Consider the following 23,969-nt stretch of genomic DNA (forward strand, 5'->3'; position numbering starts at 1 on the left):
AGGACTTTGATCTTCAGGATGCCTCAGAAGTGGATTTCTGCTCTGCTCCTACTGCAGATAAGTTTCTGCTTCAGATCTGGGAACTGTGGGAAAGTGTTGGTGTGGCCATTGGAATACAGTCACTGGATGAATTTAAAGATAATACTGGATGAACTTGTACAGAGGGGACATGAAGTCACTGTTCTCAGACCTTCATCTTCCGTCTTTCTTGATCCCAAAAAAGCATCTGGTCTTGTATATGAAACATTTCCTACAACTTCCAATAATGATGAAGTAGAAAAGTCTTTTACCCAGTGGGTGAATATGTGGACATACGATGTGCCAAAATATACATGTTTGAGATACTACCCATCTTTGAACAAAATGTTCGGGCAATTTTCTGATTTGTGGTTACAGCTTTGTAGAGAAGTTGTTTCAAACAAGGAACTTATAGCAAAACTAAAGGAATCCCAGTTTGATGTGGTTCTTTCAGATGCTGTTGGTCCCTGTGGTGAGCTGATAGCTGAGATACTGCAGTTACCATTTGTGTACAGTCTTCGCTTTGGTATTGGCTATGGAATAGAAAAGTACAGTGCAGGACAACCCTTCCCTCCCTCTTATGTACCTATTATTTTGTCAGGATTAAGTGGTCAAATGACATTCATGGAGAGAGTGGAAAATATGCTATGTTTACTTTATTTTGATTTTTGGTTCGAGTCATTTCCTGCTAAGGATTGGGATCCATTTTTCAGCGAAATTTTAGGTAAGTTATGTGAGCTCATCAGCAGTGTAATGGTCTAACTTTTATTGCTCTTTAAAGTCTTTTTAGGCACAAATTTGTCTGTCATGCTTAAATGATTAAATGAAATACAATATTGTCTAACATTCTCACTAAACACATGAAAGAGCTTCTATTACTGATGAAAACGAGGCAGGTAGCAGCTCTGATCCAGGGCATTTTAGGAAGTAATAAAGTTACAAATGAATGGATACAAGATTTCTCCAAGCAATTTCACATTGATTTTATCATATTTTTATTCATTTTAAAGGATAAGAAACTTCTTTAATGAGCTATAGGAATGTGTGTTTTATTAATACCCATGTTCACATTGTATGTAAGTGAAAATGAAGACAAGATGTCAACATTCACGACTACTTCTATCTCCTACTAATTTATTTAGTGAGACAAGGTCTTTTACTGAATCTGGACCCTAACAATTTGGCAGAGTGGCCTTGTGAATAGCTCCAGGGATCCAATCAACTCTGCTTCAAAAGCAAAGGTGTGCACCCTGTGTGCAGGTTTTAGGAACGTTACCTAAATGAGCAGCATATTCAGGTTCTGGTGCAGCTGCAGTAAACATTTCACCAGCTGAACAATATCCCATGCTAATCTTGATAAATTTTAAAGAGGAATGTATTTAATAATATCTATGTTGTACGGCATTTGGAAGATTGTTTTATCTTCTTAGAATCTGCTTTTTTTAATTAAAATTTTGATTCATTACTTTCTAAAGTATTCCCTCTTTTAAGACATACTGAGGCTTTAATGATATACTAACCCCTCAAGACACATTATATAGCATCATGTCCAAGTCTTTAATTTAAAGAATTAATCTCCTGAATGGTGGACCCAAATCTATCTGGTCTGTATTGTCTGCAGTTTCAGTTCCCTACTTAGGTAAGAAAGCAACAATTAAGCAAGAACAGAAACTTCAACTCTCATATTTCTGAACACTTTCCAGGTAATATTTGTAAATATTTCTACAAGGAAATGTATATTATTACATTGATAGCATGAAGTAAACGTAGTGTTATGTGCCAGAATTTTTCCAAGCATTACCCTCATCATTCTCTTAGAAAACTGAGAGTCAAGAGATAGCTTGTTTGCTGTAGAAACTCACTTGAATTCATGGTTATGCGGAGGTAGCTTTACTCTAGAGCTACAATGTCCTTTATATTTCCATCTATTCTTCTGATGCCTTAGAGGAGCAAAATACATGGCTGATACATAGAAGCTCAGCAGATTGCATGAAAACAGGATTGCTGAATTACTGAGGTGACATTAGCATTTCATCTGAGTTTTCTTTTGACAAGCATATATTAAATAAACAAAAATAAATTACACTCTAAATGCATTATATATAAATAAATACAATTATTTCATAATGTGTTTCTTTGAGTAATATTATTTCAACACTTTTCAGACATGTTATTCACATGACAATACTTTCATTATCATTTTGTTCTTCAACCCCTACTCATCACTCCATTTAGGAAGACCCACTACAATGGTTGACACAATGAAGAAAGCAGAAATATGGCTCATTCGGTCCTACTGGGACTTGGAGTTTCCCCGCCCATCCTTGCCAAACATTGAGTTTGTTGGAGGACTTCACTGCCAACCTGCCAAACCATTACCTAAGGTAAATACATTCTTTGAGTTTTGTTTTATTTTGCTTCATTTCAAATTGTTCTACACCATACTTTTACTTTTCCTTCCAGGAGAAATAGTGGTTTGTAGGAAAAAGCATCTGGTCAAATAGATCCCCAACTTAATACATCCACATATGTATGCATTTCCTTCAATTTATGAAATAACAGGAGGATGATGTGGAAACAGCTTAACTTAATGATCTAAAAATTGATGCTCTTTTGTAGAAACCCTGCAAAACGATTAGTATACACCCAAATAAGTTTTTGACATGCAAAGAAACAACATAAAGTTGTCTCTGCCCAAATCTAAAGAGACCATTGAATAGAAATAACAAAACAAATTCTAAACTCATTTATTTAAAAAACAACACTAAGATATGAAGGAGAAATCAAATATATAAGAAAATAAGCTGCTAGATTATTGAGAGCAAATCTAGGACCCGCAGTATGGTGTGTGCAAAGCAGGGGATTTTGATAAACAGATTGTTCAAAATTTCACAATAAAACACAAAGAAGTAAAATGAGATGTAAGACCATATTTCCTTAAATATTAAAAAAAAACTCTACAAGATACAGTTCCAATTACATTGCACAGGGGCAAGTCAGGAAATAAGGAACCTATAGGAGGCTAATGTTGCAGTCCCAATAGCAAAGAAGACAAATCTAGAATAGAATACTGACAGATCTAAGTACATCTAACCATAGTCTAATACTACCAAGATAATATGGTGTTTGGAAAATTGAAGTGAGTAAAAGTAAATACCTCAGGTTTTTAGTGGATAATGCTAAGTTAATACTGAGTATTTCCATCACTGCTATTTTTGTTGTTACTGTTAGACTGTGATAACATTGCTGACAGAAAAAGACATGATAGCAAATGAGATTTGTGGGTTATGACCTCAGAGCTGTCAGAACTCAGCTCAGTTAGTTCTGGTACTAGGGTAGGACAGACCCTGTAGGGGGAAGATGTTTGTACAAGCTTCTATTTGTACCAGGAAGAGACTTAGTTGGATTTCCCCCCAAACAGAAAGGCAATTGCATAATGTAATTAAGTAGACTTTGCCTTTTAAATTTCCAAATTCTTCCCCAAAATGTACCATGACCAGGAACCACAGCATGTACCACTAAGTGTACAGGAGGACACTTGCATTCAACCTAATTGATTTACTAAACCTAGTAAATTTCTTATATTTAAAGAAAACTTAATTTCCTCTTCCTCAATAATAATAATAATTTTAACACTCTTATCATCCTAAATTTAAAAATGCCATTTACATTTACATTTTGAAAAGATCAATGTTGTTGTAAAATTATAAAAAGGGGGCTGTATTTTACCCCACTACGTCCAGCACCATAGTGCTCCAAGACATCTGCTAAAAAAACTTACCGGAAGCACACACCCCAACTTCTTGGTGACCCAGACTAGCTGCTGCATACTCTCTTACACTTAAATCTGCATGTGAAAGAACACACAACACAATAACCTCTGATCTAATAGATAAGATATAATTGCCCACCTTAACATACAAAGCCCTGTACACATCCATCTCTTAAGAATATTCATAACAACCTATAAATACACAGAGTGGAATCTTAACGTTAACCTCCATGTAATTGCCACCATTACTCTTGCTGTCTCCTCCTGTCTCATCCTCCTTTCCATTTCAGTCTCCTCCCATTTCCTCAAACTTTTATCCTGTCCATCCTTCCTTCTCCTCCAATGACAAGCCTCATTCTATCTTGTACCTGCCTCACCTGCAACATCATCCCACATTTCACCCTTTTTTTCTAATTAAAAAAAACTTTTTTCTCAAATATAAGCTGAGTACAACTATTATCATTTTGTAATTAAAAGCATAAAATATATCTAACACCCAGTCCAATACTTTTTCAGTTAAACAGAACATTAAGTTATCCATTCCAGCTGAAGAAAGGCTTAAAACCTATGTTATATCCTGGCTAGCTTGTATATTATCTGATAACTATCTAATAAAATAGATTTTAAGAGTTAAACAGCCTGATAGGCTATGAGACTATAATCAGTCTTCAACCCCATCAGAAATCTGAGAATGACCAAATATTTATACACATAGTAAGCCTAACATGACTCCCAGAAATGAGAGGTTGTAGAGACAAATCTCTACTAGCACAGACCTCCATTAGCAACATGTGAGTGCAAGTCTTCAGCCTTCTGGCCCCAAATCAACTGACAGACTCTTGAAATGCAGATATTGAACGGCTGATCACCCTGTCTTGGCAGAGTTTAGCAGTCAACTATTCTGCGTAATTTGTCCTTTTCTGGACAGTATCAGTCTATAGATGAAATAGGCAGTTTCTGCCCAGTGCCTGCCTAGCCACAAAGTATTGCCTCACCTGGAGGCAAATACGCTAAATTTGTTCATTAAATCCACCAAAGGGGAACTGTTAGGAGCAGATATGTCTCAACAAAAGATAAATAATTTTAAATTTCATATTTTGTGGATTTCTGATGTTTTTGAAAAACAGCTATCTATATAAAACAATCTTGATAGCCTAAATATTATCTTGAAACTACACTCAAAACCTCAGAGCCATGAATTTGCTATTTGGCCCTTAAATTGCTTGTGTAATTAACTCAGAAGTTTGTAATGACATCAATAGAAGGATTGGCTCTAAACCTTGTACTTTTAAATTTTTGACAGATAAATTCTATACCAAAGCAAAGATATGATTTTAGCCTAGCTACCAAATGAGATTATGACTATACAACTCAAACTAGCTAATTCCTTCCTGTTAAATTACAACCATTTCTAAATTCCTCATAAAAATAACCTTAGAATAACCTCTTTCTGTCCCCCAAAAGTCCAGGGGATTGGGGCATGACTCTTCTATAACTTCTTCAAGCTGTACATGGGCATTGAGATAACTTTGGGGGAAGGGTAGGAAGAATGAAACAAATGTTGTAGCCTGATGTGTCCTGACTGGACCCAGCCGAAACTCCTTGAAACCAGGATTCTAAGTAGTCACATTCTGCAAAATATAACTCTCGAGATAAAAGTTTAGAATTGGGATGTCTTTTTGGATCCCCGCCCATTTTTGTTTGATTCTCCTGAATCTAGTTTTTCAGGCTGTCTCCCTCTCTCATATCTGATTAGTACGACTCTGTGAGGTTTCCAGAGCCTAATCACACTTTTTAAAAACACAAAGACAAAATATTTCTCACAAAATACTGTGTTCTCTAGTTTATAACCAGAAAACCTTGTCTTTTGCACTCTCTCCCAGAGAACTCAAAACTCAAACTCACACCCATCATGAAGATTAAACAATTTTTAAAAAAGGAAGTAAGCTAAACAATAGTGTATGAGCCCGATAGGCTTTTGTACTTTGTCATATCAGGAAATTAAACCAAAATTGCCATGAAGACCACCTTAACAGAATCTGAGCTTCCTGTTATAAATATCAAAAATAAACACAAACCCTTGCTAGCCGGCATCAACAACCATATGGCTAATGGGGTAATTCATAAAACAAACTAAACACCTTCTATCAATTTTAATATCAATAACTTATCAAACAGGAATTTAGCCCAAAATATATCAATTAAGCTCTCTACCCAGAGTCATAGATTTTTATTTAACCTTAAAAACCAAAATATATCGATCTGTTAAGCTCTCTATCCCGAGCCTCAGATTTCTACTTAACCTTAATAACTTGTAAATATCACAATTCTCTACTCGGAGTCAATGACTAATTTTTCCCTAAGTTCCGAACCATGGATCAAAATTCGCATGTGATTTGGGTAATCTCTATACTCTCTTATTTTTAAAAACAAAATTAATCACCTTCTAATAATATCTGTCATTGAGAAGCAGCTTGTCTAAATAGGATTTCAAACCAAAATTCTCATGGAGTTCACATTAGAAGGAATGTGCGTATCCTGAAAGACTTTCTAAACAAATTTCTTTAAAAAGCAGCTTTTAATGTCTAACTCTCTGAGCTGCCATTACTTATCACACAGCCGGAGACGTAGTAGGCCTTTTCTTTGTTTAAGGTTCCTGCCCTTGGGTCATTTTATGATTCAATATGGTAATGGTCCCCTCTTATTTAGAAAATAAAACTTTCTTTCATCTCTTAGGATTACTTGTGGATTCTTGCCCATCACACTGGTTTGCAATCTGTTGTTCTAAAATTATAAACAAAAATTGTTTTCTTTTACCCTACTAGGTCCAGTACCACAATGCCCCAAGATATCTGCTAGATATCTTCCCAGAAGCACACATCCCAACTCCATGGTGGCCCAGACTAGCTGCCACACACTCTCTTACATTTAAATCTGCACATGAAAGAACACACAAACAATAACCTCTGATCCAATGATAAAATATAATTGTCCACCTAAACATACAAAGCCCTGTACACATCCATCCATTAAGAATATTCATAAAAACCTGTAAATACACAGAGTGGAATCTTAACGTCAGCCTCCATATTTTCTCCACCTCTACTCTTGCTGTCTCCTCCTGTCTCCTCCTCCTTTCTGTTCCAATCTCCTCTTCCCTCAAAATTTTCTCCCATCCATGCTTCCTTCTTGTCCAATGAAGGACTCATTCTATCTTGTACCTGCCTCACCTGTGGCATCATCACACAGATGAAAAATGTAAACCTAAAATGTATCTGTGTCAAGATTCTTCAATGGTTTTCTAGCTTAAAGAGAAAGGCATTCCTCAATATCATGAATGCTTGCCTTCAATGATATTTAAGAAAAACTCAAACCTTGTCTCTTGCACTCTCTCCCAGAGTAATAATATAACCACAAAACTCAAACTCACACCCATCATGAAGATTAAACAATTTTTAAAAAAGGAAGTAAGCTAAACAATAGTGTATGAGCCCTTGCTTTTAGTCCACCAATTAATGTACTCCTCAGCTGAGATTTCAGATTTTTGTAGTGTAGGAAATAAAAGGTATAGTTATTGATACAGGGTATTTTTGTTTGTCTTTCTTTAACTGTTATTATCTCTCTCATACACAAACACACACACAAACCCACACATATAGCATACCTATATACAGTAAAACATACAATAGGATATTCACATCCACTTGCTCTTATGTATAATATGTACAAATTTTAAGGGGCAGATCTCTTGGTATTGGGTACACAGTATAGTGCTCATCTCTGGGGAAGACTGATCATGCTTTTTCTGTCTTATGACAGACTAAAAGAGATCCCTAAAGCTCTTTGTATAAGGTGGTCCCTGGCATCACCTGCCAGAATAACCATAGAAGAATACATATACAACACATGAGCACTTGCTTATAAAAACAGGAATCACATTTAAATTACCCAATCATTACACCATTATATCTGGTATGAAATGAACATCACAGTTGTAAGAAAGAAACAAGATTGCTTTAATGCCCCCTTTCTCTCTCTCTCTCTCTCTCTCTCTCTCTCTCTCTCTCTCTCTCTCTCTCTCTCTCCCTCCCTCCCTCCCTCCCTCCCTCTTCCCCGCTCTCTTGCCCTCTTCCACTTTGTACTTCTCTCTCCATTCCCCTCCCCCTTCCCTACACATGCTAATGAACAGACTCTATTCCTCTCCTCTTATACTACTCTTCTCTCATTAAACTTCTCCACATGGAATCATGAAACAAAAAGATCATATAATATGATGCTAAAAGAGTTCTTGTAATTTTATATTACTAACAACTATGTAAGAATAAAATATTTCTCATTTTTTCATTTGAAAGTATGTTTGGGCCTATATACCACTGTGTACACATGCAGGGAGAAGGGCTTCATTGCATAGGTATAAATCCATGAGTCTGTTCTGTCTTCCAGCTTGCCATCAATTTTGGCAACAAAAATACTAACAACTGAGCTATCTCACTGGCCACTGAAACAGTCTTTAATGATTACTTTCCAAATAAACTTTGAATGTTAATCTTTTAGGCTATGCACAGTAACTTCCCATGATCAAAAGCCAATTCGATGTGCATACAGGTTTTTGCACATTTTATCCTGTACTTGAAGGATTTCTCAACTTCCATAGAGAAGTGGGTAGTGTTACTAAGATTAGAACAAGGGAAAAAGACAGTGAAAACTGTGTTCAACAATATAATAATCATAATTGGTAATAATAACTGTGATAATTACATTTCATGAACAAGATTTTAACTTAAATTGTGTATTATAAACTTTATTATTCTGTGTTAAAATTTCTCTATTTGGTCTGGAAAGACGACTCAGCAGGCAAAGGACTAGCCTCAAAGCCTGACACCTAAGTTTCATCCAGGGAAATAAACACAAAAGGAGGAAGGACACTGGCAACAGCCCCAGCAGACAGACAGATTTCAGCAGAAGAGATAAGAAACTAGCAGAGGAGATTATGGATGAATGAGTCAGAGACTAGGGATTGAATTATCTTGCATATCTGACTGAGTAGCAACCAAGATGTTTCTTTATACAAATTCCAAAAGGGGGGCAAATTTAATATTTTAAAATGAATGCCATTCATAAACATCTTGTCCCTGAACAAGTGTGAAAAGTACAGAGAGAATAAGTATCATCGATCTCAAATCATTTTGGAGTACATGAACATTTATGACATATGACAATGTATTCTCCAGGAAAGAGAAACATCAAACAGATAAGAAATTATCTGAGTCATTCAAAGCGAGTTCCCAAGCCTTGGGAACAAGGTGCAGTGGTTGAACTACAAGTTGTGAGTTGGCCTGGCTTAGAAGTTTGAAAGCTTTGCCAAGCTGCAAATTGACTTGTTCTATTCATTTGTTTTCTAGATAAATGAGCTTACTACGACAGTGGGAGCCAGACTCCTTATAACTGACAAATTCTTATATTTCTTTTATAGCAATTTCATTATACATATATATATATATATATATAATGAAATATATATATGGTAGCTTTTGGCAAGCTAACCTTGTTACTACATTTTTTTATTTTCTGGGAGCAATGTCTGTAATGGACTACATGGGAGAGGAAGCCTGCATTCTTATCTGTTCAAAAATCTCTTATTTTTAAGTTGTTAAGAGGTAGATGTGCCAAGAGAACTCTAGAGCGATCCAACTTTCTGTGCTGTTCATATTCTCCATGGCAAGAAAGACTCCTGAGTAGGGGTAGATAAGGTTATTCCTGTGAGAAGAGAAATAATTTTCTAGGAAAAAGACATAAATGAATCCTAATGTATAAAGTCCTCCACAAATGTGGCACATAGAGATCAGAAACACAGGATGAAAACAAGCACAATAGTGAAAACTGTAACTGGCTCAGCTTTGTTCAACTGTGTCAGAGAGCTGTGTTGGCTCCATGAGTCTCTGTTTAACACTACTGAATCTTGCCTTTGTCTTCTGCTATTCTCTTGGTTGTTGTTTATATTCTCTCTCTCTCCCTCCCTCCCTCTCTCCCTCCCTCTCATATATATATATATATATATATATATATATATATATATATATATATTGCTCTCTCAATAAAAGTACATTAGAATTAATATTTTTGCATTCCACATTCCACAATTCCCTGTTTTTGTATTGCTTACCAAATGTTCTTGTGACTTCCTTCCTTAAAAAGAAGAAATCAGAGGCTAGAGAGATGACTCAACTATTAAAGATTACTAGCTGCTCTTCCAGAGGACCTGGGTTCAGTTCCCAGCACCCACATGGCAGCTCACAACTGTTATGTGATCAATATGTACAATAATTTTATAAAGTCAGCTTTAGAAAATGATTATAAAAATTGTATAGGTAAATGTCACATCTTGAAACTGTTTTCCTAAATCCTGTAATTCCCTAAATCAACTAGGGTAAAAGATTCATACTGAGTAACTTATATACATATACTTTATTGAATAGTTGTATATCACTGTCATTTGCATTAAATCACCAGTCACAGAAAGATGTGAATATGCATAGTGCTGTTCCCCATGAACACAGAATGACTAAGACAGCAATGACTGTCTTGGATGTGTTTCACCACTGGTACTTATCATTCTTGTAATACTTCATTTTTCTCTTATTTTTTAATAACAAATTCAAGAGTGTTTCATGTGTTGTTGGCTTTTGTCAGTAAAACATTCCCTGTATTTAAAGGAAATGGAAGACTTTGCACAGAGCTCAGGAGAACATGGTGTGGTGGTGTTTTCTCTGGGGTCGATGATCAGGAACATAACACAAGAAAGGGCTAACACAATTGCATCAGCCCTGGCACAAATTCCACAAAAGGTAAAATGGCAACCCACTGGGAACCAACTATCTGCTGAGTTTGACAGTGTGGAAAGATCGGATTCAGAGATGTTCCTTTATTCGAAATCAAGTATTATGAATTGCTTTAGCCAGTTTAAAAATAAAATTTAAAATCTGTAGAATGTTTTTTTAATTGATGATGACACTGACATAAACAAGTGATTACAGAGAAGCATGGTGAGCACAGCAATTGTAAGCAAAACTACACAAAATTAACTAAACTCAGTTACTTGCCCTTTTGCTTGAGTCTTGTTTGAATCCATAAATTCAGGAATACATTTATTCAAACAATGTTTGACATAACCATTTTACTAGCAGATTGTGGTTGGAGAATATGTAGTATAACATATAGACTTCCCAGGTTACCCCCAATATTTTAAAAAAATCTAGAATTACTTAGTTACCATTCAGGAAACATTTTGGATCAAGCGGGCCAGGGTTCACCATCACAGTTCCTTTATTCCATGTTTGTTAAGAGAAACAAGGCCAGGCCTTCTAAAGAGGAACCTACCAAAGTCTGACACAGGAAGATGTAAAAGAGAAGTTAGAGTGATCCCTGACGTTATGGTTAACCAACCATACATGATCAAACATCATCCATGGGACTATGGATCTAACATTTTAGAGTAAAATGCCTCCCATTTAGGAAGGTATGGAGAAATAAAAAAGAGTCCAGTAGAAATGAGCTTTGTAGCAGAAAAGGTCCTTCTGGTTCTCTTTTCATAAGGTATATGAAGCTAATTTACCACAGCTGAACTTTTCTACTGCATTAAGTCACCTATAATGACCCATGCTTATTTTTACTGAGGTCCCAAAGTTAAGTTTAAAAATCTCACAGGAAACATATAGTAAACATGTAAATGAAGCTCCAATTGTGAAGGTTGTTTAGGATTTCAAAAATCAGTCCAGATTGTATGTGTGATACAATCAAGAATGTGGTACTTTCTGTGCAGTAGAAATGCTGTGACAGCCACCAAATGATGCCAATCATAAAGATGAATGTGGACAAGAGTGACAAAGTCATGGCCAGGTTAATGGCCAGTGTAAATACCTACAATCTGTGAGGTCATTCACAGGATGATAAAGACAGACAACTCCATTGTCTGATTTGCCATCATGGCAACATTCCAGAAACTTCTAAATCGAGAGATTAGGGGATATGGAATACTTGCCAAAATTCACAACAAGTAATAATTTTAAGTGCTAAACTCTTTGAAAATAACACAGAACAAGGGCATATAAACTCTGGGGTTATTTTATTCTGGAATGAATTAATAATGGAAATTAGGAGTATTATTGCAAGTAAACAAACTTTTTTAAATACAATAATATTTCATTGACTGTCTCATGTGTGCACATAACTACACATGGCAAATCATGATTACATTCAACCTGAATAAACATACATTGAAACATGGAGACAGTCTATATATCAGGTTTTTGATAGTTCTTAATGACTCCTTCCCTGATTTCCACACCTATGCTATAATAGGCATTTTAAGTTAGGCTGTGTATAACTTTTAAAATAGTCTGTTTTAAATTTTTAATCCTTACATAAATTTTTGTGTGACATCTAACAGGTTTTTTGGAGATTTGAGGGCAAGAAACCAGACACCTTAGGACCCAATACTCGGGTGTTCAAGTGGATACCCCAGAATGACCTTCTTGGTAAGACTGAGAATCAAGTACTGAAAACACAAATCACAAAATCAATTGACTCATAGGGACTCAGAGACTGAACTAATAGTCAGGGAGCATGCATGGGTTTCACCCCAGCCCTCTGAATATGTTATAGTTGTGAAACTTTATTTTGAGGGACTCCTAACAGGAACCAGGGGCTGTTTGTCTCTAGAAATATTATATAGTAATTCCAATACTATGAAAATCCTTAGAGAAGAGGTGTCCAAATTAGTTTCATCTCAATTCTTTCAGACCTTTTCTCTCAAGTATATTATGTCTGAAACAAGTTAGAACAAACATAGGGTATTCCCAGACATTCATTTCCTCCATCCAATATGTAGTTTGTGTGTTCAACTGATAATCACTTTTCATCACAAACTATACACCAGGACATGTACCATATCTGTCATTCATTTCTCAACTACTTCTTCCCTATGCCTTAGCACCACAATAAAGAAAATGTAAGGTACAGATATCTCACTCTTCTATGCCCTTAGGTACTTCTTACTCTGAGATATTAAAGCAATTTAGGTAATTAAATTTAATTTTTATATTAAAAATACCATGCCTCTTTGATTACTTTATAACACACTTATATTTAAGACTTCAAATGAGTGTATTTTCTGATGTTCTTCTGATCCTAGGTCATCCAAAAACTAAGGCTTTTGTAACTCATGGTGGAGCCAATGGCATCTATGAGTCAATCCATTATGGGATCCCCATGGTTGGCATCCCTTTATTTGCAGAACAACGTGATAACGTTGCTCACATGGTAGCCAAAGGAGCAGCTGTTTCTATAGATTTTCATACAATGTCCAGTTCAGATTTGCTCAACGCACTGAAGGCAGTCATCAATAACCCCTCGTGAGTATAACAGTGTATTTATTTATGTGAATTGTATTGGAACCCAGGACTCTACACATGCATGCTGAGCAAGTATTGTATCACTGTGCTATATCATGGGATGATTTATTATAGATAATTTCTCATGGGAAGATTTAGGGAGCAGCAATTAACCTGAATAAATAGCTAATGGTGAGGGCAAAAAGCTATGTTAGACAGCAAGAGATTGTCAATGTGTTTTTTTTCTCTTCATTATTTTTGTTTTAGAGTCTGAATTTAACTTGGCATATTACTCTTTCATCCTGCAAAGCACAGGAATAACAAAATTGTTCCTATACCCCAGACCAAAGTGCTATTCAATTGTTTTACTAAAAAAATTAACAAAGATTTAGGCTAATTCAGATTACTTAAATAGCCATACACACACACACACACACACACACACACACACACACACACACACACACACACACACACACACAAAGAATCACTGAGGCTCATAACAGGTGAACTTTGAAGAAGCAATAGGCATGTAGTGAAGTAATAATAACAAAATGTAACTTTTATTAAAGCTGCAATTCTCACCATGAGAAATTGCTAGATTTTAATTTTAGAGTATAGTTTTTTTTAACAATCTATTCCATTTTATTACATTTTTTTCAATTTATTGCATTTTCTAAACTGTGTGTAATTACAGAAACCTCTAGCTACGCCCCAAAGAAACCCATACTCTCAAGCAGTCACTCCCCTTCTCCTCCAGGCCCTGGAAATCATTAATCTGCTTTCTTTCCTCTGTGATTTGCCTACTGCGAACATGTCACAAAAACCATAGATAGGACTTTTACTCCTTTTTTTTTACTTACTTTATCTTTCTTTCTTTTTATTTTTTTTCTTTCTTTTTTTTTATTAACTTGAGTATTTCTTATATACATTTCGAGTATTATTCCCTTCCCCGGTTTCCGGGCAAACATCCCCCTCCCCCCTCCCCTTACTTATGGGTGTTCCCCTCCCAACCCTCCCACCCATTGCCGCCCTCCCCGCCACAGTCTAGTTCACTGGGGGTTCAGTCTTGGCAGGACCCAGGGCTTCCCCTTCCACTGGTGCTCTTACTAGGATATTCATTGCTACCTATGAGGTCAGAGTCCAGGGTCAGTCCATGTATAGTCTTTAGGTAGTGGCTTAGTCCCTGGAAGCTCTGGTTGCTTGGCATTGTTGTATATATGGGGTCTCGAGCACCTTCAAGCTCTTCCAGTTCTTTCTCTGATTCCTTCAACGGGGGTCCTATTCTCAGTTCAGTGGTTTGCTGCTGGCATTCGCCTCTGTATTTGCTGTATTCTGGCTGTGTCTCTCAGGAGCGATCTACATCCAGCACCTGTCGGTCTGCACTTCTTTGCTTCATCCATCTTGTCTAATTGGGTGGCTGTATATGTATGGGCCACATGTGGGGCAGGCTCTGAATGGGTGTTCCTTCAGTCTCTGTTTTAATCTTTGCATCTCCCTTCCATGCCAAGGGTATTCTTTTTCCTCATTTAAAGAAGGAGTGAAGCATTCACATTTTGATCATCCGTCTTGAGTTTCATTTGTTCTAGGGATCTAGGGTGATTCAAGCATTTGGGCTAATAGCAACTTATCAAGGACTGCATACCATGTATGTCTTTCTGTGATTGGGTTAGCTCACTCAGGATGATATTTTCAAGTTCCAACCATTTGCCTACGAATTTCATAAAGTCGTTGTTTTTGATAGCTGAGTAATATTCCATTGTGTAGATGTACCACATTTTCTGTATTCATTCCTCTGTTGAAGGGCATCTGGGTTCTTTCCAGTTTCTGGCTATTATAAATAAGGCTGCGATGAACACAGTGGAGCACGTGTCTCTTTTATATGTTGAGGCATCTTTTGGGTATATGCCCAAGAGAAGTATAGCTGGATCCTCAGGCAGTTCAATGTCCAATTTTCTGAGGAACCTCCAGACTGATTTCCAGAATGATTGTACCAGTATGCAATCCCACCAACAATGGAGGAGTGTTCCTCTTTCTCCACATCCTTGCCAGCATCTGCTGTCACCTGAGTTTTTGATCTTAGCCATTCTCACTGGTGTGAGGTGAAATCTCAGGGTTGTTTTGATTTGCATTTCCCTTATGACTAAAGATGTTGAACATTTCTTTAGGTGTTTCTCAGCCATTCGGCATTCTTCAGCTGTGAATTCTTTGTTTAGCTCTAAACCCCATTTTTTAATAGGGTTATTTGTTTCCCTGCGGTCTAACTTCTTGAGTTCTTTTTACATTTTCGATATAAGGCCTCTATCTGTTGTAGGATTGGTAAAGATCTTTTCCCAATCTGTTGGTTGCCGTTTTGTCCTAACCACAGTGTCCTCTGCCTTACAGAAGCTTTGCAGTTTTATGAGATCCCATTTGTCGATTCTTGATCTTAGAGCATAAGCCATTGGTGTTTTGTTCAGGAAATTTTTTCCAGTGCCCATGTGTTCCAGATGCTTCCCTAGTTTTTCTTCTATTAGTTTGAGTGTGTCTGGTTTGATGTGGAGGTCCTTGATCCACTTGGACTTAAGCTTTGTACAGGGTGATAAGCATGGATCGGTCTGCATTCTTCTACATGTTGCCCTCCAGTTGAACCAGCACCATTTGCTGAAAATGCTATCTTTTTTCCATTGGATGGTTTTGGCTCCTTTGTCAAAAATCAAGTGACCATAGGTGGTGGGTTCATTTCTGGGTCTTCAATTCTATTCCATTGGTCTATCTGTCTGTCTCTGTACCAATACCATGCAGTTTTTATCACTATTGCTCTGTAATACTGCTTGAGTTCAGGGATAGTGATTCCCCCTGAAGTCCTTTTGTTGTTGAGGATAGCTTTAGCTATCCTGGGTTTTTTGTTATTCCAGATGAATTTGCCTGCCTGTCTAACTCTTTGAAGAATTGGATTGGTATTTTGATGGGGATTGCATTGAATCTGTAGATTGCTTTTGGTAAAATGGCCATTTTTACTATATTAATCCTGCCAATCCATGTGCATGGGAGATCTTTCCATCTTCTGAGGTCTTCTTCAATTTCTTTCCTCAGTGTCTTGAAGTTCTTATTGTACAGATCTTTTACTTGCTTGGTTAAAGTCACACCGAGGTACTTTATATTATTTGGGTCTATTATGAAGGGTGTCGTTTCCCTAATTTCTTTCTCGGCTTGTTTCTCTTTTGTATAGAGGAAGGCAACTGATTTATTTGAGTTAATTTTATACCCAGCCACTTTGCTGAAGTTGTTTATCAGCTTTAGTAGTTCTCTGGTGGAACTTGTGGGATCACTTAAATATACTATCATATCATCTGCAAATAGTGATATTTTGACCTCTTCTTTTCCGATCTGTATCCCCTTGATCTCCTTTTGTTGTCTGATTGCTCTGGCTAGAATTTCAAGAACTATATTGAATAAGTAGGGAGAGAGTTGGCAGCCTTGTCTAGTCCCTGATTTTAGTGGGATTGCTTCAAGTTTCTCTCCATTTAGTTTAATGTTAGCAACTGGTTTGCTGTATATGGCTTTTACTATGTTGAGGTATGGGCCTTGAATTCCTATTCTTTCCAGGACTTTTATCATGAAGGGGTGTTGAATTTTGTCAAATGCTTTCTCAGCATCTAATGAAATGATCATGTGGTTCTCTTCTTTCAGTTTGTTTATATAATGGATCATGTTGATGGGTTTCCGTATATTAAACCATCCCTGCATGCCTGGGATGAAGCCTACTTGATCATGGTGGATGATTGTTTTGATGTGCTCTTGAATTCGGTTTGCCAGAATTTTATTGAGTATTTTTGCGTCGATATTCATAAGGGAAATTGGTCTGAAGTTCTCTTTCTTTGTTGTGTCTTTGTGTGGTTTAGGTATAAGAGTAATTATGGCTTCGTAGAAGGTATTTGGTAGTGATCCATCTGTTTCAATTTTGTGGAATAGTTTGGATAATATTGGTATGAGGTCTTCTATGAAGGTTTGATAGAATTCTGCACTAAACCCGTCTGGACCTGGGCTCTTTTTGGTTGGGAGACCTTTAATGACTGCTTCTATTTCCTTAGGAGTTATGGGGTTGTTTAACTGGTTTATCAGTTCCTGATTTAACTTCGATACCTGGTATCTGTCTAGGAAATTGTCCATTTCCTGAAGATTTTCAAGTTTTGTTGAATATAGGTTTTTATAGTAAGATCTGATGATTTTTTGAATTTCCTCTGAATCTGTAGTTATGTCTCCCTTTTCATTTCTGATTTTGTTAATTTGGACACACTCTCTGTGTCCTCTCCTTAGTCTGGCTAAGGGTTTATCTATCTTGTTGATTTTCTCAAAGAACCAACTTTGGTTCTGTTGATTCTTTCTATGGTCCTTTTTGTTTCTACTTGGTTAATTTCAGCTCTGAGTTTGATTATTTCCTGCCTTCTACTCCTCCTGGGTGTATTTGCTTCTTTTTGTTCTAGAGCTTTTAGGTGTGCTGTCAAGCTGCTGACATATGCTCTTTCCTGTTTCTTTCTGCAGGCACTCAGCGCTATGTGTTTTCCTCTTAGCACAGCTTTCATTGTGTCCCATAAGTTTGGGTATGTTGTATCTTCATTTTCATTAAATTCTAAAAAATTTTTAATTTCTTTCTTTATTTCTTCCTTGACTAGGTTATCATTGAGTAGAGCATTGTTCAATTTCCACGTATATGTGGGCATTCTTCCCTTATTGTTATTGAAGACCAGTTTTAGGCCGTGGTGGTCCGATAGCACGCATGGGATTATTTCTATCTCTGTACGTGTTGAGGCCCGTTTTTTGACCAATTTAATGGTCAATTTTGGAGAAAGTACCATGAGGAACTGAGAAGAAAATATAACCTTTTACTTTAGGATAGAATGTTCTATAAATATCCGTTAAGTCCATTTGGCTCATGACTTCTCTTAGTCTGTCTACATCTCTGTTTAATTTCTGTTTCCATGATCTGTCCGTTGATGAGAGTGGGTGTTGAAATCTCCCACAATTATTGTGTTAGGTGCAATGTGTGTTTTGAGCTTTAGTAAGGTTTCTTTTATGTATGTAGGTGCCCTTGTATTTGGGGCATAGATATTTAGGATTGGGAGTTCATCTTGGTGGATTTTTCCTTTGATGAATATGAAGTGTTCTTCCTTATCTTTTTTGATGACTTTTAGTTGAAAATTGATTTTATTTGATATTAGAATGGCTACTCCGGCTTGCTTCTTCTGACCATTTGCTTGGAAAGGTGTTTTCCAGCCTTTCACTCTGAGGTAGTGTCTGTCTTTGTCTCTGAGGTGTGTTTCCTGTAGGCAGCAGAATGCAGGTCCTCATTGCGTATCCAGTTTGTTAATCTCTGTCTTTTTATTGGGGAGTTGAGGCCATTGATGTTGAGAGATATTAAGGAATAGTGATTATTGCTTCCTGTTATATTCATATTTGGATGTGAGGTTATGTTTGTGTGCTTTCATTCTCTTTGTTTTGTTGCCAAGATGATTAGTTTCTTGCTTCTTCTAGGGTATAGCTTGCCTCCTTATGTTGGGCTTTACCATTTATTATCCTTTGTAGTGCTGGATTTGTAGAAAGATATTGTGTAAATTTGGTTTTGTCATGGAATATCTTGGTTTCTCCATCTATTTTAATTGAGAGTTTTGCAGGATACAGTAACCTGGGCTGGCGTTTGTGTTCTCTTAGGGTCCGTATGACATCAGTCCAGGATCTTCTGGCCTTCATAGTTTCTGGTGAGAAGTCTGGTGTGATTCTGATAGGTCTGCCTTTATATGTTACTTGACCTTTTTCCCTTACTGCTTTTAATATTCTTTCTTTATTTTGTACGTTTGGTGTTTTGACAATTATGTGACGGGAGGTGTTTCTTTTCTGGTCCAATCTATTTGGAGTTCTGTAGGCTTCTTGTATGTCTATGGGTATCTCTTTTTTTAGGTTAGGGAAGTTTTCTTCTATGATTTTGTTGAAGATATTTACTGGTCCTTTGAGCTGGGAGTCTTCACCTTCTTCTATATCTATTATCCTTAGGTTTGATCTTCTCATTGAGTCCTGGATTTCCTGTATGTTTTGGACCAGTAGCTTTTTCCGCTTTACATTATCTTTGACAGTTGAGTCAATGATTTCTATGGAATCTTCTGCTCCTGAGATTCTCTCTTCCATCTCTTGTATTCTGTTGGTGAAGCTTGTATCTACAGCTCCTTGTCTCTTCTTTTGGTTTTCTATATCCAGGGTTGTTTCCATGTGTTCTTTCTTGATTGCTTCTATTTCCATTTTTAATTCCTTCAACTGTTTGATTGTGTTTTTCTGGAATTCTTTCAGGGATTTTTGCGATTCCTCTCTGTAGGCTTCTACTTGTTCTCTAAGGGAGTTCTTCACGTCTTTCTTGAAGTCCTCCATCATCATGATCAAATATGATTTTGAAACTAGATCTTGCTTTTCTGGTGTGTTTGGATATTCCATGTTTGTTTTGGTGGGAGAATTGGGCTCCGATGATGCCATGTAGTCTTGGTTTCTGTTGCTTGGGTTCCTGCGCTTGCCTCTCGCCATCAGATTATCTCTAGTGTTACTTTGTTCTGCTATTTCTGACAGTGGCTAGACTGTCCTATAAGCCTGTGTGTCAGGAGTGCTGTAGACCTGTTTTCCTCTCTTTCAGTCAGTTATGGGGACAGAGTGTTCTGCTTTCGGGCGTGTAGTTTTTCCTCTCTACAGGTCTTCAGCTGTTCCTGTGGGCCTGTGTCTTGAGTTCACCAGGCAGGTCACTTGCAGCAGAAAAGTTGGTCTTCCTGTGGTCCTGAGGCTCAAGTTCGCTCGCGGGGTGCTGCCCTCGGGCTCTCTGCAGCGGCAGCAACCAGGAAGACCTGCGCCCCTTCCGGGAGCTTTAGTGCATCAGGGTTCCAGATGGCCTTTGGTGTTTTCCTCTGGCGTCCGAGATGTGTGTGCAGAGAGCAGTCACTTCTGGTTTCCCAGGCTTGTCTGCCTCTCTGAAGGTTTAGCTCTCCCTCCCACGGGATTTCGGTGCAGAGAATTGTTTATCCGGTCTGTTTCCTTCAGGTTCCGGTGGTGTCTCAGGCAGGGGTCCTGCCGCTCCTGGCCCCTCCCCCACGGGAGCCCAGAGGCCTTATACAGTTTCCTCTTGGGCCAGGGATGTGGGCAGGGGTGGGCAGTGTTGGTGGTCTCTTCCACTCTGCAGCCTCAGGAGTGCCCACCTGACCAGGCAGTTGGGTCTCTCTCTCACGGGGTCTGGGAGCAGAGAGGGTAAATATAGTTTTAATGTCAAAATGCCTGCTGATAGTTGAAGTTGTAGTGTAGTTTAGTAGTTGAAGATACCCACCATTTTTCTTTTTCTTTAAAAGTCTCCTCAATTTTGCTTTTGTTAACCAGGAAGTTAACATTATCTCTAATTCTAATTATATTAAATGCTTCCAATTTTGCCTTTGATTCCATTACCAATCTGTGCTAAAGAATAAAGCTTTTGATTTTTACTCAATTTATAGCATTGGCAAAATGCGATTCTACATATAAATAGTGCACATTCTTAGATTTTTAAGTTTTGTTTGCCTTTTGGGAAAGATTGTAAATTCTTTAAAAATCTCTGAAAGAAAGAATGTAGCATATTGCTGTTTAATTATCAAGTAATCACAATAATGATTTACTTTCCCAATTACTTTAGAACATGCATTTAGCTAAATTATGCTTCCTTGTCATATAATTCCCTTCATCACAAATATGTATATACCATGCATAAAAATACAAATATTTGTTTGTAAGTACAGTATTGATAAATGATTAATAGGAAAATTTTAAAGCAAGTTAACTCAATTTAAGTATATTTTAATCATTCCAATATGTACTTCCTGAAACAAAATTTTTATACCTTTTGGAAAATATTTTTTTCTTTTTTTGTTGGTTATTGTATTTGTTTACATTTCAAATTTTGTTCCCTTTCCTGGTGTCCCCTCTGCAAGCCTCCATCGATCCCGTTTTTACCTTTACGGTCGAATGTAAAACTCTTGTAGATATATTTGTCTACATTTCTAACATTTAATAGACATGATGATGGCATTGGAAAATGGTGATTATTTCTTAAATAAGCAGTACATTTTGAAGGCTTATGATACAATGAATTTGTCTTCATTTAATTATACAATATCCTTGTCATAGGGTCCTCAACTCCTGTATAACAATATGTTACTACTGTTGCTTCTGTCTCAAATTACAGTGTCTTCACTCTGGGTATTTTATGGCTGCCTTTCTTGACAATATTATAAATAGCAAGAAGGGAAGTTGAACCTATTACCACTGGTTCTGTGTTATGATACAGTACACTAAGCTTTATACTTGATGAGCAATGTCTATAAACACCTTCCCCATATCTACTAGTGTGCTGTCATTTCAACATATAATCAAATAACTCTTCAATGTTTCAATGTAAAATATTAAGCATTCTCAATATTAAAAATCATAACACATAAAAGTACAAACTCTAACACCAAGAATTTACTCTATTTCCACTTAACAGCAAGACTAACATTATGTATTCCAAGAGCCAAAATATTTTTAGTAGTAAAAGAAAATGTAGTTTTATTAATTATATTGAACAATTTACAGCTAGTAGGATATGTTTATAAAAGGACAAAAATTTCAGCAAAGGAATTACTCTGCATACCTCTACCTATAATCAATAAACACTGATAACTTATTGGTACAAATTCCTCATGAATTATGACAACTTATCAACTTTGTCCAGATATGGATAACAGTGAAAATTGCATGTATTTGCCATGCATTTCTAAATTGTTCTACTACCCTGAACTCTTTACACAAGCTGCACTAGCAATTGCTTTATACTCTAAACCGTGAAACAAGCTCATTTTGATTTTGTTTTGATTTTGGGCCTTAACTGATTCCAATCTCTTATTTATGAATATTTGTTTTTTTACTAGCATTTCTCTTTATATATTTAAGCCTCTGTTGAAGAAGTTCTAGCTTATGCACTATATAATACGATCTTGATGGTGATAGGTGACTACAATCATTTTCCTTATGCTTTCATGTAATCATCTTTATGCTACACATAACTTTATACACATATTTTTCACGTTCATTCTGTAAGTTAATGTCCATTTTATTTTCCTTTAGCTATAAAAAGAAAGTGATGTGGTTGTCAGCCATTCACCATGACCAGCCTCTGAAGCCTCTGGACAGAGCAGTCTTCTGGATTGAGTTTGTCATGCGTCACAAAGGGGCCAAGCATCTGAGACCACTTGCACATAACCTTGCCTGGTATCAGTACCACTCTCTGGATGTGATTGGATTCCTGCTTGCCTGTGTGCTGGCCATTGTTTTACTTGCTGTAAAATGCTGTCTGTTTCTTTACCGATTTTTTGTAAAGGTGGCAAAGAATAAAAGGGACTAGGGTTCTTTAAGAAGGAAGGCTGTGATCTGTGGTCGTGATGGGCATGACTACTCCCTTTATTGCTGGAACTATATATCAGATGCTCCTTGTTTTAGAAGACATTGAGCTAATTGATTTATCTATAGATGTTACACTATAGGTTAAGAAAGTAACCGTTTTAAATCTTTATTTTCTCAAATAAATTGTTTTCATATTGATTCATCGATGTGATAGTGCTGAGGATAATGATAATCCCTGAAACACCAACTTGCTTATGGGCAAAGAATAGGAAGCCTAAACTTTTTACTGTGAATTTTCAGATATTTATAAAATAAAATTGAATAAAATTAACTATTTTCAAAAAGAAAAAGGAACATGATCCATTTCTAAAGTGATAAGGCAAAATAAATAAATAGACAGGCATATAGATGGATAGGTGGATAGACATACAGACAGACAGACAGACAGATGCTGGGGACAACATACGATGACAGGGACTGCCAGCAGTAGGCCGGGATGGAGACATTTCAGAAGCCCGCGGCAGCTCCTTGTAAATTAGGGTGCCATCTGGGACCCTGAGAAGTAGGAGATGCAACCCTCCATCTGAAATAAGAGGCTGCCTGATCCTACTGGCCAGGATGGAGATATCTCAGTAGCCCACAGCAGCTCTTTGTAAAACCTGGTGGGTCCCATTTCTCCTAACCTTAGACCTGGACAAGGACTGTGTAGATTTCATTTGTGCATGACTGCCTTTCAGTTGGTCTTGGTGTGCATAATTATTCTATTATATCTGACTTTCCTACTTCTTTCTCCTTCTGCTTGGTGAATTCTGTGAAACTAGATGTTCCTTGATGCTATGATTCTTAAACAATTGGAAATTGAAGCATTGGGGCACAGCACAGCACAGCCCTAATGGCCCAGGTGCATGCTGTGTGTTCTCATCTTGGAAACAATGGAATAACTGCACAATACATTCCAGATTAAGGCTTGACTTGCAAAGAAATTATTAGAAAGTGAATTAGAGCCAACATTGGGATCTTAAGAAAGGAAAAAGTTATTGAAGTTTGAAAACGAGTTTTATATAACATTTGAGAATGGTTCCTGGATTAGGAAGTATAGAATATATAAAATTCTATACTAGTAATACTAAGTCAGAATACTGGGACTCTTACGAGAGTCATTGTGTGCAAGGAACAGAAAGCTAGCAGAGCCACTGAGTTAAGGGTTAACTTGATTCTTTCTGGTCAGTGCCTGGCAGCTTTGCCTCTGTCATTTATCATTAGAGCTTCACAGGAACATTCAAGTAGCTGACCTCGGAACTTTGAGCTCTGAAGCATAGTAAGATAAAAGTTAAAGTTTAAATAATGATAAGTTTATAGTTATTATTATTTTG

At 36.9% G+C, this 23,969-nt stretch overlaps 1 protein-coding gene and 1 long non-coding RNA gene across 2 annotated transcripts in view; one reads left to right on the forward strand and one right to left on the reverse strand.

Annotated features, from left to right (window-relative positions):
• Ugt2b7 (UDP glucuronosyltransferase family 2 member B7) lies at positions 1 to 22,925 on the forward strand. The gene is given in 6 exon segments (NM_173323.2): positions 1 to 742; positions 2,254 to 2,402; positions 10,504 to 10,635; positions 12,237 to 12,324; positions 12,981 to 13,200; positions 22,321 to 22,925. Coding segments are annotated over 6 exon segments (1,590 nt in total). The 5' UTR covers positions 1 to 18; the 3' UTR covers positions 22,598 to 22,925.
• LOC148001274 (LINE-1 retrotransposable element ORF1 protein-like) overlaps positions 17,831 to 23,969 on the reverse strand; it is a 139,753-nt gene continuing 133,614 nt past the window's right edge. The window contains exon 6 of the long non-coding RNA XR_015636958.1: positions 17,831 to 20,421. This is a non-coding gene — a long non-coding RNA (LINE-1 retrotransposable element ORF1 protein-like). The remainder of the gene's footprint in view (positions 20,422 to 23,969) is intronic.

The sequence above is a fragment of the Rattus norvegicus genome, chromosome 14, assembly GCF_021556685.1.
Source record: "Rattus norvegicus strain SHRSP/BbbUtx chromosome 14, alternate assembly SHRSP_T2T, whole genome shotgun sequence".
Classification (NCBI taxonomy): domain Eukaryota; kingdom Metazoa; phylum Chordata; class Mammalia; order Rodentia; family Muridae; genus Rattus; species Rattus norvegicus.